The sequence below is a fragment of the Hyla sarda genome, chromosome 2 (genome assembly GCF_029499605.1).
Source record: "Hyla sarda isolate aHylSar1 chromosome 2, aHylSar1.hap1, whole genome shotgun sequence".
Lineage (NCBI taxonomy): Eukaryota > Metazoa > Chordata > Amphibia > Anura > Hylidae > Hyla > Hyla sarda.
This window is the reverse complement of record NC_079190.1, coordinates 491305326-491319709: the sequence shown is the minus strand read 5'-3', so window position 1 is coordinate 491319709 and position 14384 is coordinate 491305326. Positions and strand designations below refer to the sequence as shown.

The window sequence follows — 14384 nt, the reverse complement described above, 5'->3', positions numbered from 1 at the left end:
ACCAGCTCGCTGCTTTCATTCCTTATGAAAAATGTATAGTGTTTTGGCTGCATTAAGCCAGCGCTATACATTTCTCCAAAATGACCCAATTTAAAGTGGCAACGTGGTTACATGTCTATTTCCTATCGCCGCTGCCCTTGGGCGTGGAGGGAAAACATCACAATTTTTATGTTTAATGAAAACCATGTAAGGCAGAGAAATGCTAATGAAAACTGGCATGTAGCCCTGTGTATTGTTGTCTATGATGTTATATGTATACAGTGTGTAATGCTTAGACTTCCGCTCATATATTGATTTATGGAAACAAACAGATGTTACATTCCTTAAATGGGCACTCTTATTAAAACACATTTTTTGTATTGCACTTCTTATGGTAAATAAAGAAAAAATTCTAAAGTACTTTTTATTTAAAAAAAAATTATGTTTTCTGTTTTATATGTGTTTAAAAAATCTGCCACTAAATGTCTCCCTACTTGTCTAGAGCACATTTTCCCTATCTTTTGCATAGACTTTGGACTCCTGCTGGCCTGGCACAAGTCCAAAAGCAGGAAATGCTAAGGGGAGTGTGTGTGCAGCCTTATCCAATCATAGCTTATCTCACACTGAACTGCTCTGGGCTGTGTGTAGCAGAGTGAGGGAGGAAGTTCTCCCCTGTATGGCTTCAGATGATGTCACACTGAGACTTAGTAGAAAATACAGAGCAATATGAAGGTAGAAAATGTAAAAATAATAAAAATAAAGGCAGGGGATGGTTTATCATGATAAGGGGAGGGAATTGGGAGCATTATAAAATTTAACAAGATCATGACAGTCACTCTTTAAAGGATGATTCATTGAAACAGGAACGGCCTTCCAAAATTTTATAGTCACGAATAATACTATTGGAAGGTTAGTCCTTTATTAGACATTGATAGGATAAGCTTTCTAGGCTTCATTGTAGGCAAAGGCTGACCATGCGGACACCTGTGAACTTCCTATGGTTACCAACTTGTTCTAGTGCAGTGTTTTCCAAACTGTTTACCTCCAGTGGTTGCGCCGTTGGCGCTGTCCGGGCATGCTGGGAGTTGTAGTTTTGCAACTGCTGGAGATCCACAGTTTGGCGACCACTGTTCCAATCATTGGTAGGAATCGTAATGGTCAAAAAATCCTTTCATAATAATGGAATAAACATATAATATACAGACTGTAGGATCAATGATACTTATCAATATTTAAATCCAAAATGTTGATAATTATAAGCTCCACCCATAATTATAAGCCCCACCCATACTTATAAACCCCACCCATAATTATAGACCCCACCCATTATGCCCAGGAACACCCATCACTACCATCTAAATTACTGTAAACTCCAGTCTTTTGGCAAGTAGGCCACAAATATAGATATAGGCTAGATATGTCCCCTTAAAGCTTTATACCCCTTCTGCACTCTCCTGCAATGGGGATTCTCTCTTCAACTCTGGTTGCTGGGGATGAGTTTATTGGTAACCACCTTAAAAAGCAGTGGTTACTAGGAAGTGTATCCCTAGCAACCAGACTATCGGACATGAGTCAGCTTAGATCTGGATTGACACTGTGTTAGCAGAGCAGACGAGGAGGATCAACACGGGGGCAAGTCACCCCTATAGCCATATCATTCTACTTGTAGTCAAGGCCTGAGCCAGGCATATGTGGGCCCTTGGGTAACAGTGGTCCCACCGGCCATTCCCTTAGCCATATCATCCTACATGTAGTCAAGGCAGGAGCCAGGCAAATGTGGGCCCTTGGGTGACAGTGGGCCCCCTTTCCATTCCCTTAGCCATATCATTCTACTTGTAGTCAAGGCTGAAGCAATGCACACGTGGGCCCTTGGTTGACAGTGGGCCCCCTTTCCATTCCCTTAGCCATATCATTCTACTTGTAGTCAAGGCTGAAGCAATGCACATGTAGGTCCTTGGGTGACAGTGGGCCCCCTTTCCATTCCCTTAGCCATATCATCCTACATGTAGTCAAGGCAGGAGCCAGGCAAATGTGGGCCCTTGGGTGACAGTGGGCCCCCTTTCCATTCCCTTAGCCATATCATTCTACTTGTAGTCAAGGCTGAAGCAATGCACACGTGGGCCCTTGGTTGACAGTGGGCCCCCTTTCCATTCCCTTAGCCATATCATTCTACTTGTAGTCAAGGCTGAAGCAATGCACATGTAGGTCCTTGGGTGACAGTGGGCCCCCTTTCCATTCCCTTAGCCATATCATCCTACATGTAGTCAAGGTCAGAGCAAGGCATATGTGGGCCCTTGGGTAACAGTGGGCCCCCTTTCCATTCCCTTAGCCATATCATCCTATATGTAGTCAAGGCCGAAGCAAGGCATATGTGGGCCCTTGGGTGACAGTGGGCCCCCTTTCCATTCCCTTAGCCATATCATCCTACATGTAGTCAAGGTCAGAGCAAGGCATATGTGGGACCTTGAGTAACAGTGGGCCCCCTTTCCATTCCCTTAGCCATATCATCCTATATGTAGTCAAGGCCGAAGCAAGGCATATGTGGGCCCTTGGGTGACAGTGGGCCCCCTTTCCATTCCCTTAGCCATATCATCCTATATGTAGTCAAGGCCAAAGCAAGGCATATGTGGGCCCTTGGGTGACAGTGGGCCCACTGTCCATGTCCTTGGCTTAACAATAAAGAGAATGATTATGCAGACCTTCATCACCCCCTCCCAAGCCAAGGCTTTCCTTCCTGCTGCTTTTGATATGAAGCCCTGATGGTCCTCAATGGAGATACCAGCTCTCCCAAATCCAGAATTTGACTCCAAATTAATAGTTTACAGAAGTGATGCGTCGTCTACACTAATTTGACTCATTTAGACATTATTCCCCTGGATAGCGTACAATAAAATTACTCAGATCACCTATTGTCATGTGGCACTAAATGCTCTCCACCCAGCAGGACTCAGTTTATAGGATTGATAAGAGTCTGACCTATCCCATTGATCCTGAGAATAATGGGGGACACAGTTCTGATTTAGTCCCTTCTATCTTTTCCCAGCACAATGACACTTTCTGAATTAAATAGAGCCATGATATTGTTCCCTATTGTCCCCTGGTGACTGGGGTCCTGTAAAGGGGATAGCCCATTTATTCTCAGCATTAGTGAGTGTCCCAGAGGTTGGAACCCCAGCTGTCATAAAGAGATGTCATATTCCCAGATTTCAATGGGAATAACTCATTGAAAGGGTAGTCCGCTGTGGACAATCCATACTTGTGTGAACAGTCACCTGACAATTAGAGTCCTCCCCCCACTGAAATCCTAAGCGATCAACTGTAATCTCTGAGGAAACCTGGTAGACAGTGTTTCATTTCCATGCAGCGCCACCACAGGAGGAATGAAGCATTGCACAGAGATTACCCAAATGACTGAGCTTTCTGTTTCCTACAGACCTTTGTAACTGTTCTTTGTACAGGGGCGGACTGACAACACTCAGGGCCCCCGGACCCAAAAAAAATCAAGGGCCCCTTGCAATACTCCTACGCTGGTCACACTTCAGACCCTATTCTACCCAAATCCCTCCACCAGCCCTACACATTTTATATAAAAGAAACACTTTAATGTAGGTAAAATAATTTTCCATGACCAATAATACCAATATACAATGAGTAAATATATACCACCACACAATAACTGGATAATACCATCATACTGTACTAAATAAAACCACTATACACAGACCAGTATACTATACAGGGTCTGTATACTATAAAAGTGATTATATACAGGACCATATAGCGGTAGATATCAGCTGTACAGAGATCTTTATACAATATAAGTGATAATATACAGGACCATATGGCACTAGATATCAGCTGTACACAGGATCTGTACCATAGAAGTGATTACAGTTACATAAAGGGACTCACAATTACGTCTTTTCTGATCTGTCTGGATCAGACCGCCATGTCAATCTCATCTGCAGGACAAACATGTTGGACAATGTTGCATTTTTCCAGTGCCCTCCCCTCCTCTGCACAATTTTCCCATCTATAGGTCCAAAAAGTGTAATAATGCCCTCCTTGGTGTCCTGCACATTTAAAGGGCAGGTAGGTAGGTAGCCAGGTAAATAGGTAACTAGGTAGGTAGATTAGGAAGCCAGATATGTAGGTAGGTACTTAGGCAGCCATGTATGAACTCCAGGTATGTACATAGTTAGGTAGCCAGGTATGTAGGTAGGAAGCAAGGTATGTAGATAGTTAGATAGCCAGGTATGTAGGTAAGTGGTGAGGCATCCAGGTATAAAGTTAGGTAGCCAGGTAGTTAGTCAAGTATGTAGCCAGCAACCCTCTCCGGCAGATCCAGAGTCTAGTTTTCAGAGTATTTTGTGTTAGCAGACAGAAAATAAGGTGTTGTTTATGGAAGTTACAGGTAGGTAATGTCCCCAGGAGGTAGTGGCAGCGGGGTCCTCCCACAGTAGGTGAAGACAGCGGGTCCCCCTCACAGTAGGTGTAGGCAGCGGCGTCACCCCCACAGTAGATATGGGCAGCGGCGTCCACCCACAGTAGGTGTAGGCAGCGGGGTCCCCCCACAGTAGGTGTAGGCAGCAGGGTCCCCCGGTCCCCCTACAGTAGATGTAGGCAGCGGGGCCCCCCCCCCCACAGTAAGTGTAGGAAGCGGGGTCCCACCACAGTAGGTGTAGACAGCGGGTCCCCCCCACAGTAGTTGTAGGCAGAGGGGTCCCCCGATCCCCCTACAGTAGGTGTAGGCAGCGGGGCCCCCCCACAGTAAGTGTAGGAAGCGGGGTCCCACCACAGTAGGTGTAGACAGCGGGTCCCCCCCACAGTAGGTGTAGGCAGCGGGGTCCCCCACAGTAGGTGTAGGCAGCGGGGTCCCCCACAGTAGGTGTAGGCAGTGGAGTCCCCCCACAGTAGGTGAAGACAGCCTCCCCAATCCCAGGTTGATCCAGACTCTGGATCCAGAGACTAGTTTTCAGAGTATTTTGTGTTAGCGGACAGAAATTAAGGTGTTGCTTATGGAAGTAACAGGTAGGTAATGTCCCCTGGAGGTAGTGGCAGCGGTGTCCCCCCACAGTAGGTGTAGACAGCGGCGCCCCCCCCCCCCCCCCCCACAGTAGGTGTAGGCAGCGGGGTCCCCCCACAGTGGGTGTAGACAAAATCCCAGGTTGAAAAAAAAAATGATGCTCACCTGATGTCCCACACAGTGATCTTCTCCTCCGGAGTTCAGCAGGGCCCTGCATCTTCCTTCCTCCACAGTACAGGCGCTAATGAGTGATGTCATCGACGCCTGCACTGCGCAGCGGGGACGGAGGTCACATCTCCTCTGTGTAGGCGCAGATGCCGCTCACACAGAGGGGATGCCTTCTCCTGTATGTGCGTGTACCGCACACACAGGAGAAGGCAGCGCTGTCTGCTGAGGATCTGGGACAAGTGTCCAGGATCCTCAGTAGCGGCAGCAGCGGAGGACCCTTTACCCGGCCGGGCCCTCGGACAACGTCTGATCGGACAGGCCAGTCAGTACGCCCCTGTCTTTGTAACTATTCTCCACTCAGGCCAAAAAATAAGGACCTTGAAACTAGACAACTCGTAAGACTAAATGAGGGATAAACTGAATCCCTGAGACCAACAATTGTTGTCATGATTTACTTTTACGGTTTGGATAACCTATTGATAACCGATTTACCTTTACTATTTGACTTTTACAAAAAAAAAATCTCCTTCAAATTTTAATATGTTTGCTTTTCTTTTTCATGTTGCCAGCTTCCAAGCCTCAAATAAGTCCTGATGGAGGAAGACGTGGAGAGTTCCATCTCGAAACGACAACCAAAGCTTCCAAAACAAGTCAGGGAGGAGATCACCAAGCAAAAGTGCACAAAACGGAAGATCCAGAGATATGTACGCAAGGATGGAAAGTGCAATGTTCACCATGGGAATGTCCGAGAGACCTATCGATACCTTAGTGATATCTTCACCACTTTGGTGGATCTCAAATGGAGGTTCAACTTGTTTATATTTGTCTTAGTTTACACAGTAACATGGTTGTTTTTTGGGATGATATGGTGGCTTATAGCATACATTCGAGGAGATCTGGATCATTTACAAGACAAAGATTGGAGTCCATGCGTGGATAATCTTAATGGGTTTGTTTCAGCTTTTTTATTCTCGATAGAGACAGAGACAACGATCGGCTATGGACATAGGGTTATTACGGACAAGTGTCCAGAAGGGATCATACTTCTACTAGTACAGTCCGTTTTAGGTTCAATTGTCAATGCTTTTATGGTTGGCTGCATGTTTGTTAAAATATCCCAACCCAAAAAGAGGGCTGAGACTTTGGTCTTTTCAACCAATGCCGTCATCTCCATGAGAGATGGAAAACTGTGTCTGATGTTCCGGGTGGGGGATCTCAGGAACTCACACATTGTGGAGGCATCAATTAGAGCGAAATTGATCAAATCCAAACAGACGAAGGAGGGGGAGTTCATACCACTCAACCAGACGGACATCAACGTTGGGTATGACACCGGAGATGATCGACTCTTTTTGGTTTCTCCTCTGATTATAAGCCATGAAATCAATCAGCACAGCCCATTCTGGGATATTTCAAAAGCTCAGTTACCAAAAGAAGATCTTGAGATCGTGGTCATCTTGGAAGGAATGGTTGAAGCTACAGGTAATTTCCTTATAAGTTCAACTAGATTTGTCTATGGTTGTTGACTCTAAAGTCTGTGCTATAACCTTGTTCACATTTCAGATATGGTGGTAGGCCCAATACAAGCATTTGCTGATGGGTCCAATATGTTCATGCTAGACCAAAGCAATGTGGGTGTTCTTCTGGCTGGACTCAAACCTATGAACCCAGTACTGCATAGCAACACAGATACACAGATTCTGGATGGAATTCAGAGTGACCTTTACTTCTATGGGGCTCTGTATAAAATTCTGTAAAAAATCGGAATATTCCAAGCAGAATACACTCAGTGCAATTCCACTGCATGAACATAGCCTTAAGTGGGAACTGAGATGCAGAATACGACATCTGTGGTGACACGGGGTGTAAAGACTACCTGATCACTTTGTGACACCAGGGCACCGTTAGCCTATGCACAGTCCTAGGTTCGCTTCTCGGCCTTTTGGCTAAGATCAAGTGTAGTACCTTTCCTGTTAGTTGGCAGTGTGGAAGACCACCAAGGCAGGATGGGAAACCACACAGTAGGACAGGTGTACCAGGGATGGCTGTGGAGGACTTTATGAGACCTGTTCCTGCTGGATCTGACCTTAAGGTCCGGGTAGAGTGAAGGCCGGGGTGCACAAGTGCCCTGGGAGTGGTGACCCCAGGGTGCTGCAATTCACTTGGGATTAGCAACCCCACTTGAAGGAAAGCATGTAGCACACACTTTTTCTCTCACTCTTCTGGGCACTCACCCTAAGTATCCCGGCCTTCCGGCTTGGATCGGGGAATTTTTATAGATCCGGTCGAATGTCCGGGCGGTATTACACACTGCGCACATCCACTTTTTTTTTTATCACTTTTTGTGTTCTGTTTGTTCACTAGGATTTGGTAGGGTGCGGTAGCCCTTCTGGGTGTCCCTCCTGCCGGTCTAGGGGAGGTGTGTGTGGCCATGAGGTTCCTAACCTCCCTGCTATACCCCATGGCAACCCTGCTTCGGCAGGGTGCCAAACCGGTTTTACTGGTTCCTTAGTGACAACCTGGTTAACGCCTAGTTGTCTGCCGGGAACACTTTCGGTCCCTGAGTAGCTTCGGTGAAAAGGGGACATTGTACCTGGAACCTTGCAGGTGCCTTTTGGCCCGGAGGTGAAGGGTATGGTTTGTTGGGGGGCCTCTCTACTTTCGGAGAAGGGCTTGCGATAGACCGCATCCTCATGCATGGTTTTTTGTGTGAACACTTGCACTTTTTACTCGCACTTGGGGGATTTGAGAGCACGTACCTTGGCTCTTCAATTAAGAAATATACACCGTCCGAGGTTGGAGACAGCTACTCCTGGGCCAGACATGGGGAGTAAAGAAACACACCGACGTCAGGTTACGGATAACTGTCTTTACTAAGCAGGGTGCAGATGGTATTGCATGCCAGCTGTCACGATGCCGGCTGGCAGGTAGTGGATCCTCTGTGCCAGAGAGGGATTGGCGTGGACCGTGCTAGTGGATCGGTTCTAAGTCACTACTGGTTTTCACCAGAGCCCGCCGCAAAGCGGGATGGTCTTGCTGCGGCGGTAGTGACCAGGTCGTATCCAGTAGCAACGGCTCACCTCTCTGGCTGCTGAAGATAGGCGCGGTACAAGGGAGTAGACAGAAGCAAGGTCGGACGTAGCAGAAGGTCGGGGCAGGCAGCAAGGATCGTAGTCAGGGGCAACGGCAGGAGGTCTGGAACACAGGCTAGGAACACACAAGGAAACGCTTTCACTGGCACGATGGCAACAAGATCCGGCAAGGAAGTGCAGGGGAAGTGAGGTGATATAGGGAAGTGCACAGGTGAAGACACTAATTGGAATCACTGCGCCAATCAGCGGCGCAGTGGCCCTTTAAATCGCAAAGACCCGGCGCGCGCGCGCCCTAGGGAGCGGGGCCGCGCGCGCCGGGACAGGACCGAGGGAGAGCGAGTCAGGTACGGGAGCCGGGGTGCGCATCGCGAGCGGGCGCTACCCGCATCGCGAATCGCATCCCGGCTGGAAGCGGAATCGCAGCGCCCCGGGTCAGTGGATCTGACCGGAGCGCTGCAGCGGGGAGAGTGTAGCGAGCGCTCCGGGGAGGAGCGGGGACCCGGAGCGCTCGGCGTAACAGTACCCCCCCCCTTGGGTCTCCCCCTCTTCTTAGAGCCTGAGAACCTGAGGAGCAGACTTTTGTCTAGGATGTTGTCCTCAGGTTCCCAGGATCTCTCTTCAGGACCACAACCCTCCCAGTCCACTAAGTTTTCCCTCTGACCTTTTTAGAAGCTAAGATCTCTTTGACAGAGAAGATGTCCGAGGAGCCGGAAACAGGAGTGGGAGGAACAGATTTGGGAGAAAAACGGTTGAGGATGAGTGGTTTAAGAAGAGAGACGTGAAAGGCATTAGGGATACGAAGAGAAGGAGGAAGAAGAAGTTTGTAAGAGACAGGATTAATTTGACACAAAATTTTGAAAGGACCAAGATAGCGTGGTCCCAACTTGTAGCTAGGGACACGGAAGCGGACATATTTAGCGGAGAGCCATACCTTGTCTCCAGGGGAAAAAACGGGAGGAGCTCTTCTTTTCTTATCCGCGAACTTCTTCATGCGTGATGAAGCCTGTAAGAGAGAATTTTGGGTCTCTCTCCATATGATGGAAAGGTCACGAGAAATTTCATCCACAGCGGGCAGACCAGAGGGCAAGGGGGTAGGGAGGGGGGGAAGAGGGTGACGGCCGTACACCACGAAAAATGGGGATTTGGAGGAAGATTCAGAGACTCTGAAGTTATACGAGAATTCGGCCCATGGAAGGAGATCTGCCCAGTCATCCTGGCGGGAGGAAACAAAATGTCGCAAATAATCACCCAAGACCTGGTTAATTCTTTCTACTTGTCCATTGGACTGGGGATGATATGCAGAAGAAAAATTTAATTTAATCTTGAGTTGTTTACAGAGAGCCCTCCAGAATTTAGACACGAATTGGACGCCTCTATCCGAGACGATCTGCGTAGGCAACCCGTGAAGACGAAAAATGTGTACAAAAAATTGTTTAGCCAACTGAGGCGCTGAAGGAAGACCAGGAAGAGGGATGAAATGTGCCATTTTGGAGAATCGATCAACGACCACCCAAATAACAGTGTTGCCACGGGAAGGGGGTAAATCAGTAATAAAATCCATACCAATCAGAGACCAAGGCTGTTCGGGGACAGGCAGGGGATGAAGAAAACCAGCGGGCTTCTGGCGAGGAGTCTTATCCCGGGCACAGATAGTGCAGGCTCGCACAAAGTCCACAACATCCGTCTCCAGAGTCGGCCACCAATAGAAGTGGGAGATGAGTTGCACAGATTTCTTGATGCCCACATGACCTGCGAGATGGGAGGAGTGACCCCATTTGAGGATTCCGAGGCGTTGGCGTGGAGAAACAAAGGTCTTTCCTGGAGGAGTTTGCCTGATGGAGGCTGGAGAAGTGGAGATCAGGCAGTCAGGTGGAATGATGTGTTGCGGAGAGAGTTCAACTTCTGAGGCATCCGAGGAACGAGAGAGAGCATCGGCCCTAATGTTCTTATCGGCAGGACGAAAGTGAATCTCAAAATTAAATCGGGCAAAGAACAGAGACCACCGGGCCTGGCGAGGATTCAGCCGTTGGGCAGACTGGAGGTAGGAGAGGTTCTTGTGGTCGGTGTAAATAATAACTGGAAATCTTGATCCCTCCAGCAGATGCCTCCATTCCTCAAGTGCTAATTTAATGGCTAGAAGCTCTCGATCCCCGATGGAGTAGTTCCTCTCCGCCGGAGAGAAGGTCCTAGAAAAAAAACCACAAGTGACAGCATGCCCGGAAGAATTTTTTTGTAGAAGAACAGCTCCAGCTCCCACTGAGGAGGCATCAACCTCCAATAGGAAGGGTTTGGAAGGGTCAGGTCTGGAGAGCACGGGAGCCGAAGAAAAGGCAGACTTGAGTCGTTTAAAGGCGTCTTCCGCTTGAGGAGGCCAAGACTTGGGATCGGCATTTTTTTTGGTTAAAGCCACGATAGGAGCCACAACAGTAGAAAAATGTGGAATAAATTGCCTGTAATAATTGGCGAACCCCAAAAAGCGTTGGATAGCACGGAGTCCGGAGGGGCGTGGCCAATCTAAGACGGCAGAGAGTTTGTCTGGATCCATTTGTAGTCCCTGGCCAGAGACCAAATATCCTAGAAAAGGAAGAGATTGGCATTCAAACAGACATTTCTCAATTTTGGCATAGAGTTGATTGTCACGAAGTCTCTGAAGAACCATACGGACATGCTGACGGTGTTCTTCTAGATTGGCAGAAAAAATTAGGATATCGTCCAGATATACAACAACACAGGAGTATAACAGATCACGAAAAATTTCATTAACAAAGTCTTGGAAGACAGCAGGGGCGTTGCACAGGCCAAAGGGCATGACCAGATACTCAAAGTGTCCATCTCTGGTGTTAAATGCCGTTTTCCACTCATCCCCCTCTCTGATGCGGATGAGGTTATAGGCACCTCTTAAGTCCAGTTTAGTAAAGATGTGGGCACCTTGGAGGCGATCAAAGAGTTCAGAGATGAGGGGTAGGGGGTAGCGGTTCTTAACCGTGATTTTATTAAGACCGCGGTAGTCAATGCAAGGACGTAGGGAGCCATCTTTTTTGGACACAAAGAAAAATCCGGCTCCGGCAGGAGAGGAGGATTTACGGATAAAGCCCTTTTTTAAATTTTCCTGGACGTATTCAGACATGGCAAGAGTCTCTGGGGCAGAGAGAGGATAAATTCTGCCCCGGGGTGGAGTAGTGCCCGGGAGGAGGTCGATAGGACAATCATAAGGCCTGTGAGGAGGTAGAGTCTCAGCTTGTTTTTTGCAGAAAACATCCGCGAAGTCCATATAGGCCTTAGGGAGACCGGTTACTGGAGGAACCACAGAGTCACGGCAAGGGTTACTGGGAACCGGTTTTAGACAGTCCTTGGAACAAGAGGGCCCCCAACTCTTGATCTCCCCAGTGGACCAATCCAGGGTTGGGGAATGAAGTTGAAGCCAGGGAAGTCCAAGGAGAATTTCCGAGGTGCAATTGGGGAGGACCAAAAGTTCAATCCTCTCGTGATGAGATCCGATGCTCATTAGAAGGGGCTCCGTGCGGAAACGTATGGTACAGTCCAATCTTTCATTGTTTACACAATTGATGTAAAGGGGTCTGGCGAGACTGGTCACTGGGATGTTGAACCTGTTGACGAGAGAGGCCAAAATAAAATTTCCTGCAGATCCAGAGTCCAAGAAGGCCACAGTAGAGAAGGAGAAGGCAGAGGCAGACATCCGCACAGGCACAGTAAGACGTGGAGAAGCAGAGTAGACATCAAGGACTGTCTCACCTTTGTGCGGAGTCAGCGTACGTCTTTCCAGGCGGGGAGGACGGATAGGACAATCCCTCAGGAAGTGTTCGGTACTAGCACAGTACAGGCAGAGGTTCTCCATGCGGCGTCGTGTCCTCTCTTGAGGTGTCAGGCGAGACCGGTCGACCTGCATAGCCTTCACGGCGGGAGGCACAGGAACGGATTGCAGGGGACCAGAGGAGAGAGGAGCCGAGGAGAAGAAACGCCTCGTGCGAACAGAGTCCATATCTTGGCGGAGCTCCTGACGCCTTTCGGAAAAACGCATGTCAATGCGAGTGGCTAGGTGAATAAGTTCATGTAGATTAGCAGGAATTTCTCGTGCGGCCAGAACATCTTTAATGTTGCTGGATAGGCCTTTTTTAAAGGTCGCGCAGAGGGCCTCATTATTCCAGGATAATTCTGAAGCAAGAGTACGGAATTGTACGGCATACTCGCCAACGGAAGAATTACCCTGGACCAGGTTCAACAGGGCAGTCTCAGCAGAAGAGGCTCGGGCAGGTTCCTCAAAGACACTTCGGATTTCCGAGAAGAAGGAGTGTACAGAGGCAGTGACGGGGTCATTGCGGTCCCAGAGCGGTGTGGCCCAAGACAGGGCTTTTCCAGACAGAAGGCTGACTACGAAAGCCACCTTAGACCTTTCAGTGGGAAACAGGTCCGACATCATCTCCAGATGCAGGGAACATTGGGAAAGAAAGCCACGGCAAAACTTAGAGTCCCCATCAAATTTATCCGGCAAGGATAGGCGTAGACCAGGAGCGGCCACTCGCTGCGGAGGAGGTGCAGGAGCTGGCGGAGGAGATGACTGCTGAAGCTGTGGTAGTAACTGCTGTAGCATAACGGTCAGTTGAGACAGCTGTTGGCCTTGTTGCGCTATCTGTTGTGACTGCTGGGCGACCACCGTGGTAAGGTCAGCGACAACTGGCAGAGGAACTTCAGCGGGATCCATGGCCGGATCTACTGTCACGATGCCGGCTGGCAGGTAGTGGATCCTCTGTGCCAGAGAGGGATTGGCGTGGACCGTGCTAGTGGATCGGTTCTAAGTCACTACTGGTTTTCACCAGAGCCCGCCGCAAAGCGGGATGGTCTTGCTGCGGCGGTAGTGACCAGGTCGTATCCAGTAGCAACGGCTCACCTCTCTGGCTGCTGAAGATAGGCGCGGTACAAGGGAGTAGACAGAAGCAAGGTCGGACGTAGCAGAAGGTCGGGGCAGGCAGCAAGGATCGTAGTCAGGGGCAACGGCAGGAGGTCTGGAACACAGGCTAGGAACACACAAGGAAACGCTTTCACTGGCACAATGGCAACAAGATCCGGCAAGGAAGTGCAGGAGAAGTGAGGTGATATAGGGAAGTGCACAGGTGAAGACACTAATTGGAATCACTGCGCCAATCAGCGGCGCAGTGGCCCTTTAAATCGCAAAGACCCGGCGCGCGCGCGCCCTAGGGAGCGGGGCCGCGCGCGCCGGGACAGGACCGAGGGAGAGCGAGTCAGGTACGGGAGCCGGGGTGCGCATCGCGAGCGGGCGCTACCCGCATCGCGAATCGCATCCCGGCTGGAAGCGGAATCGCAGCGCCCCGGGTCAGTGGATCTGACCGGAGCGCTGCAGCGGGGAGAGTGTAGCGAGCGCTCCAGGGAGGAGCGGGGACCCGGAGCGCTCGGCGTAACACCAGCAGTATGGTGCAGAGTAGAGAGGATGCAGTGTAACCCCTTGGGAGCCCTGTTGCTTTGCTTTGACCTATGGTGCTTTTAACCCAATTAATACTGATTTGATATAAGACTGAAGATTGTTTCAGGCCGCTAGGGTTTTCACAAGATCCTGTGACTTTCTCCGTCAGGGCTTGAGTTTCCACTGTCTGGGGGATCCCTTGCAGAGTGGCTAAGAATGGATAAGACTTGAGATGAGATTTTGTGCTGGGCCTTCCCTCAGAGATTCCCCACATATGGCTCACACCTTTACCACACTTGTGCTATGCTCACAGCTCTAGGCTGAACCGGGGCAACTCCTCCCCCCCCCACTACACTACATGGCTAACAATTTAGGGGTTCCCATTGGGAGGCAGGGTCATATGGGTTTACAAGGCTCCTCTCTTAAAGGTATAACACACACACACATATATATATATATATATATATATATATATATAACATAAAACACAGTACTTATGGAAAAATATATTAACTATTTGATAAAGTGCTTAAACATCTGCAACAATCAGTCCTTTAGGGAGGCCCAACACCTGTGCCGCAGGTCCGCCCGAGGAGGTCTGAAGCCCACAGGAATTTTTTTTATTTTTTTTTAAGTCCCAGAAACCCCTTTAATAGGTTACAAAAGGTAAGATTAGTAACTA

The 14384-nt window shown here is 49.0% G+C and overlaps 1 protein-coding gene across 3 annotated transcripts in view; it reads left to right on the top strand.

Annotated features, from left to right (window-relative positions):
- KCNJ6 (potassium inwardly rectifying channel subfamily J member 6) overlaps window positions 1-14384 on the top strand; it is a 310982-nt gene that overhangs the window by 247168 nt on the left and 49430 nt on the right. For 2 of the 3 annotated variants that reach the window (XM_056559635.1, XM_056559634.1), the window contains one exon: window positions 5743-6655. In XM_056559635.1, coding sequence (XP_056415610.1) covers window positions 5767-6655 — 889 coding nt within the window. In that variant the 5' untranslated portion in view covers window positions 5743-5766. Of the gene's footprint in view, window positions 1-1525; window positions 1612-5742; window positions 6656-14384 lie in introns of those variants that run through there. The other variant, XM_056559637.1, reaches the window with a different exon arrangement.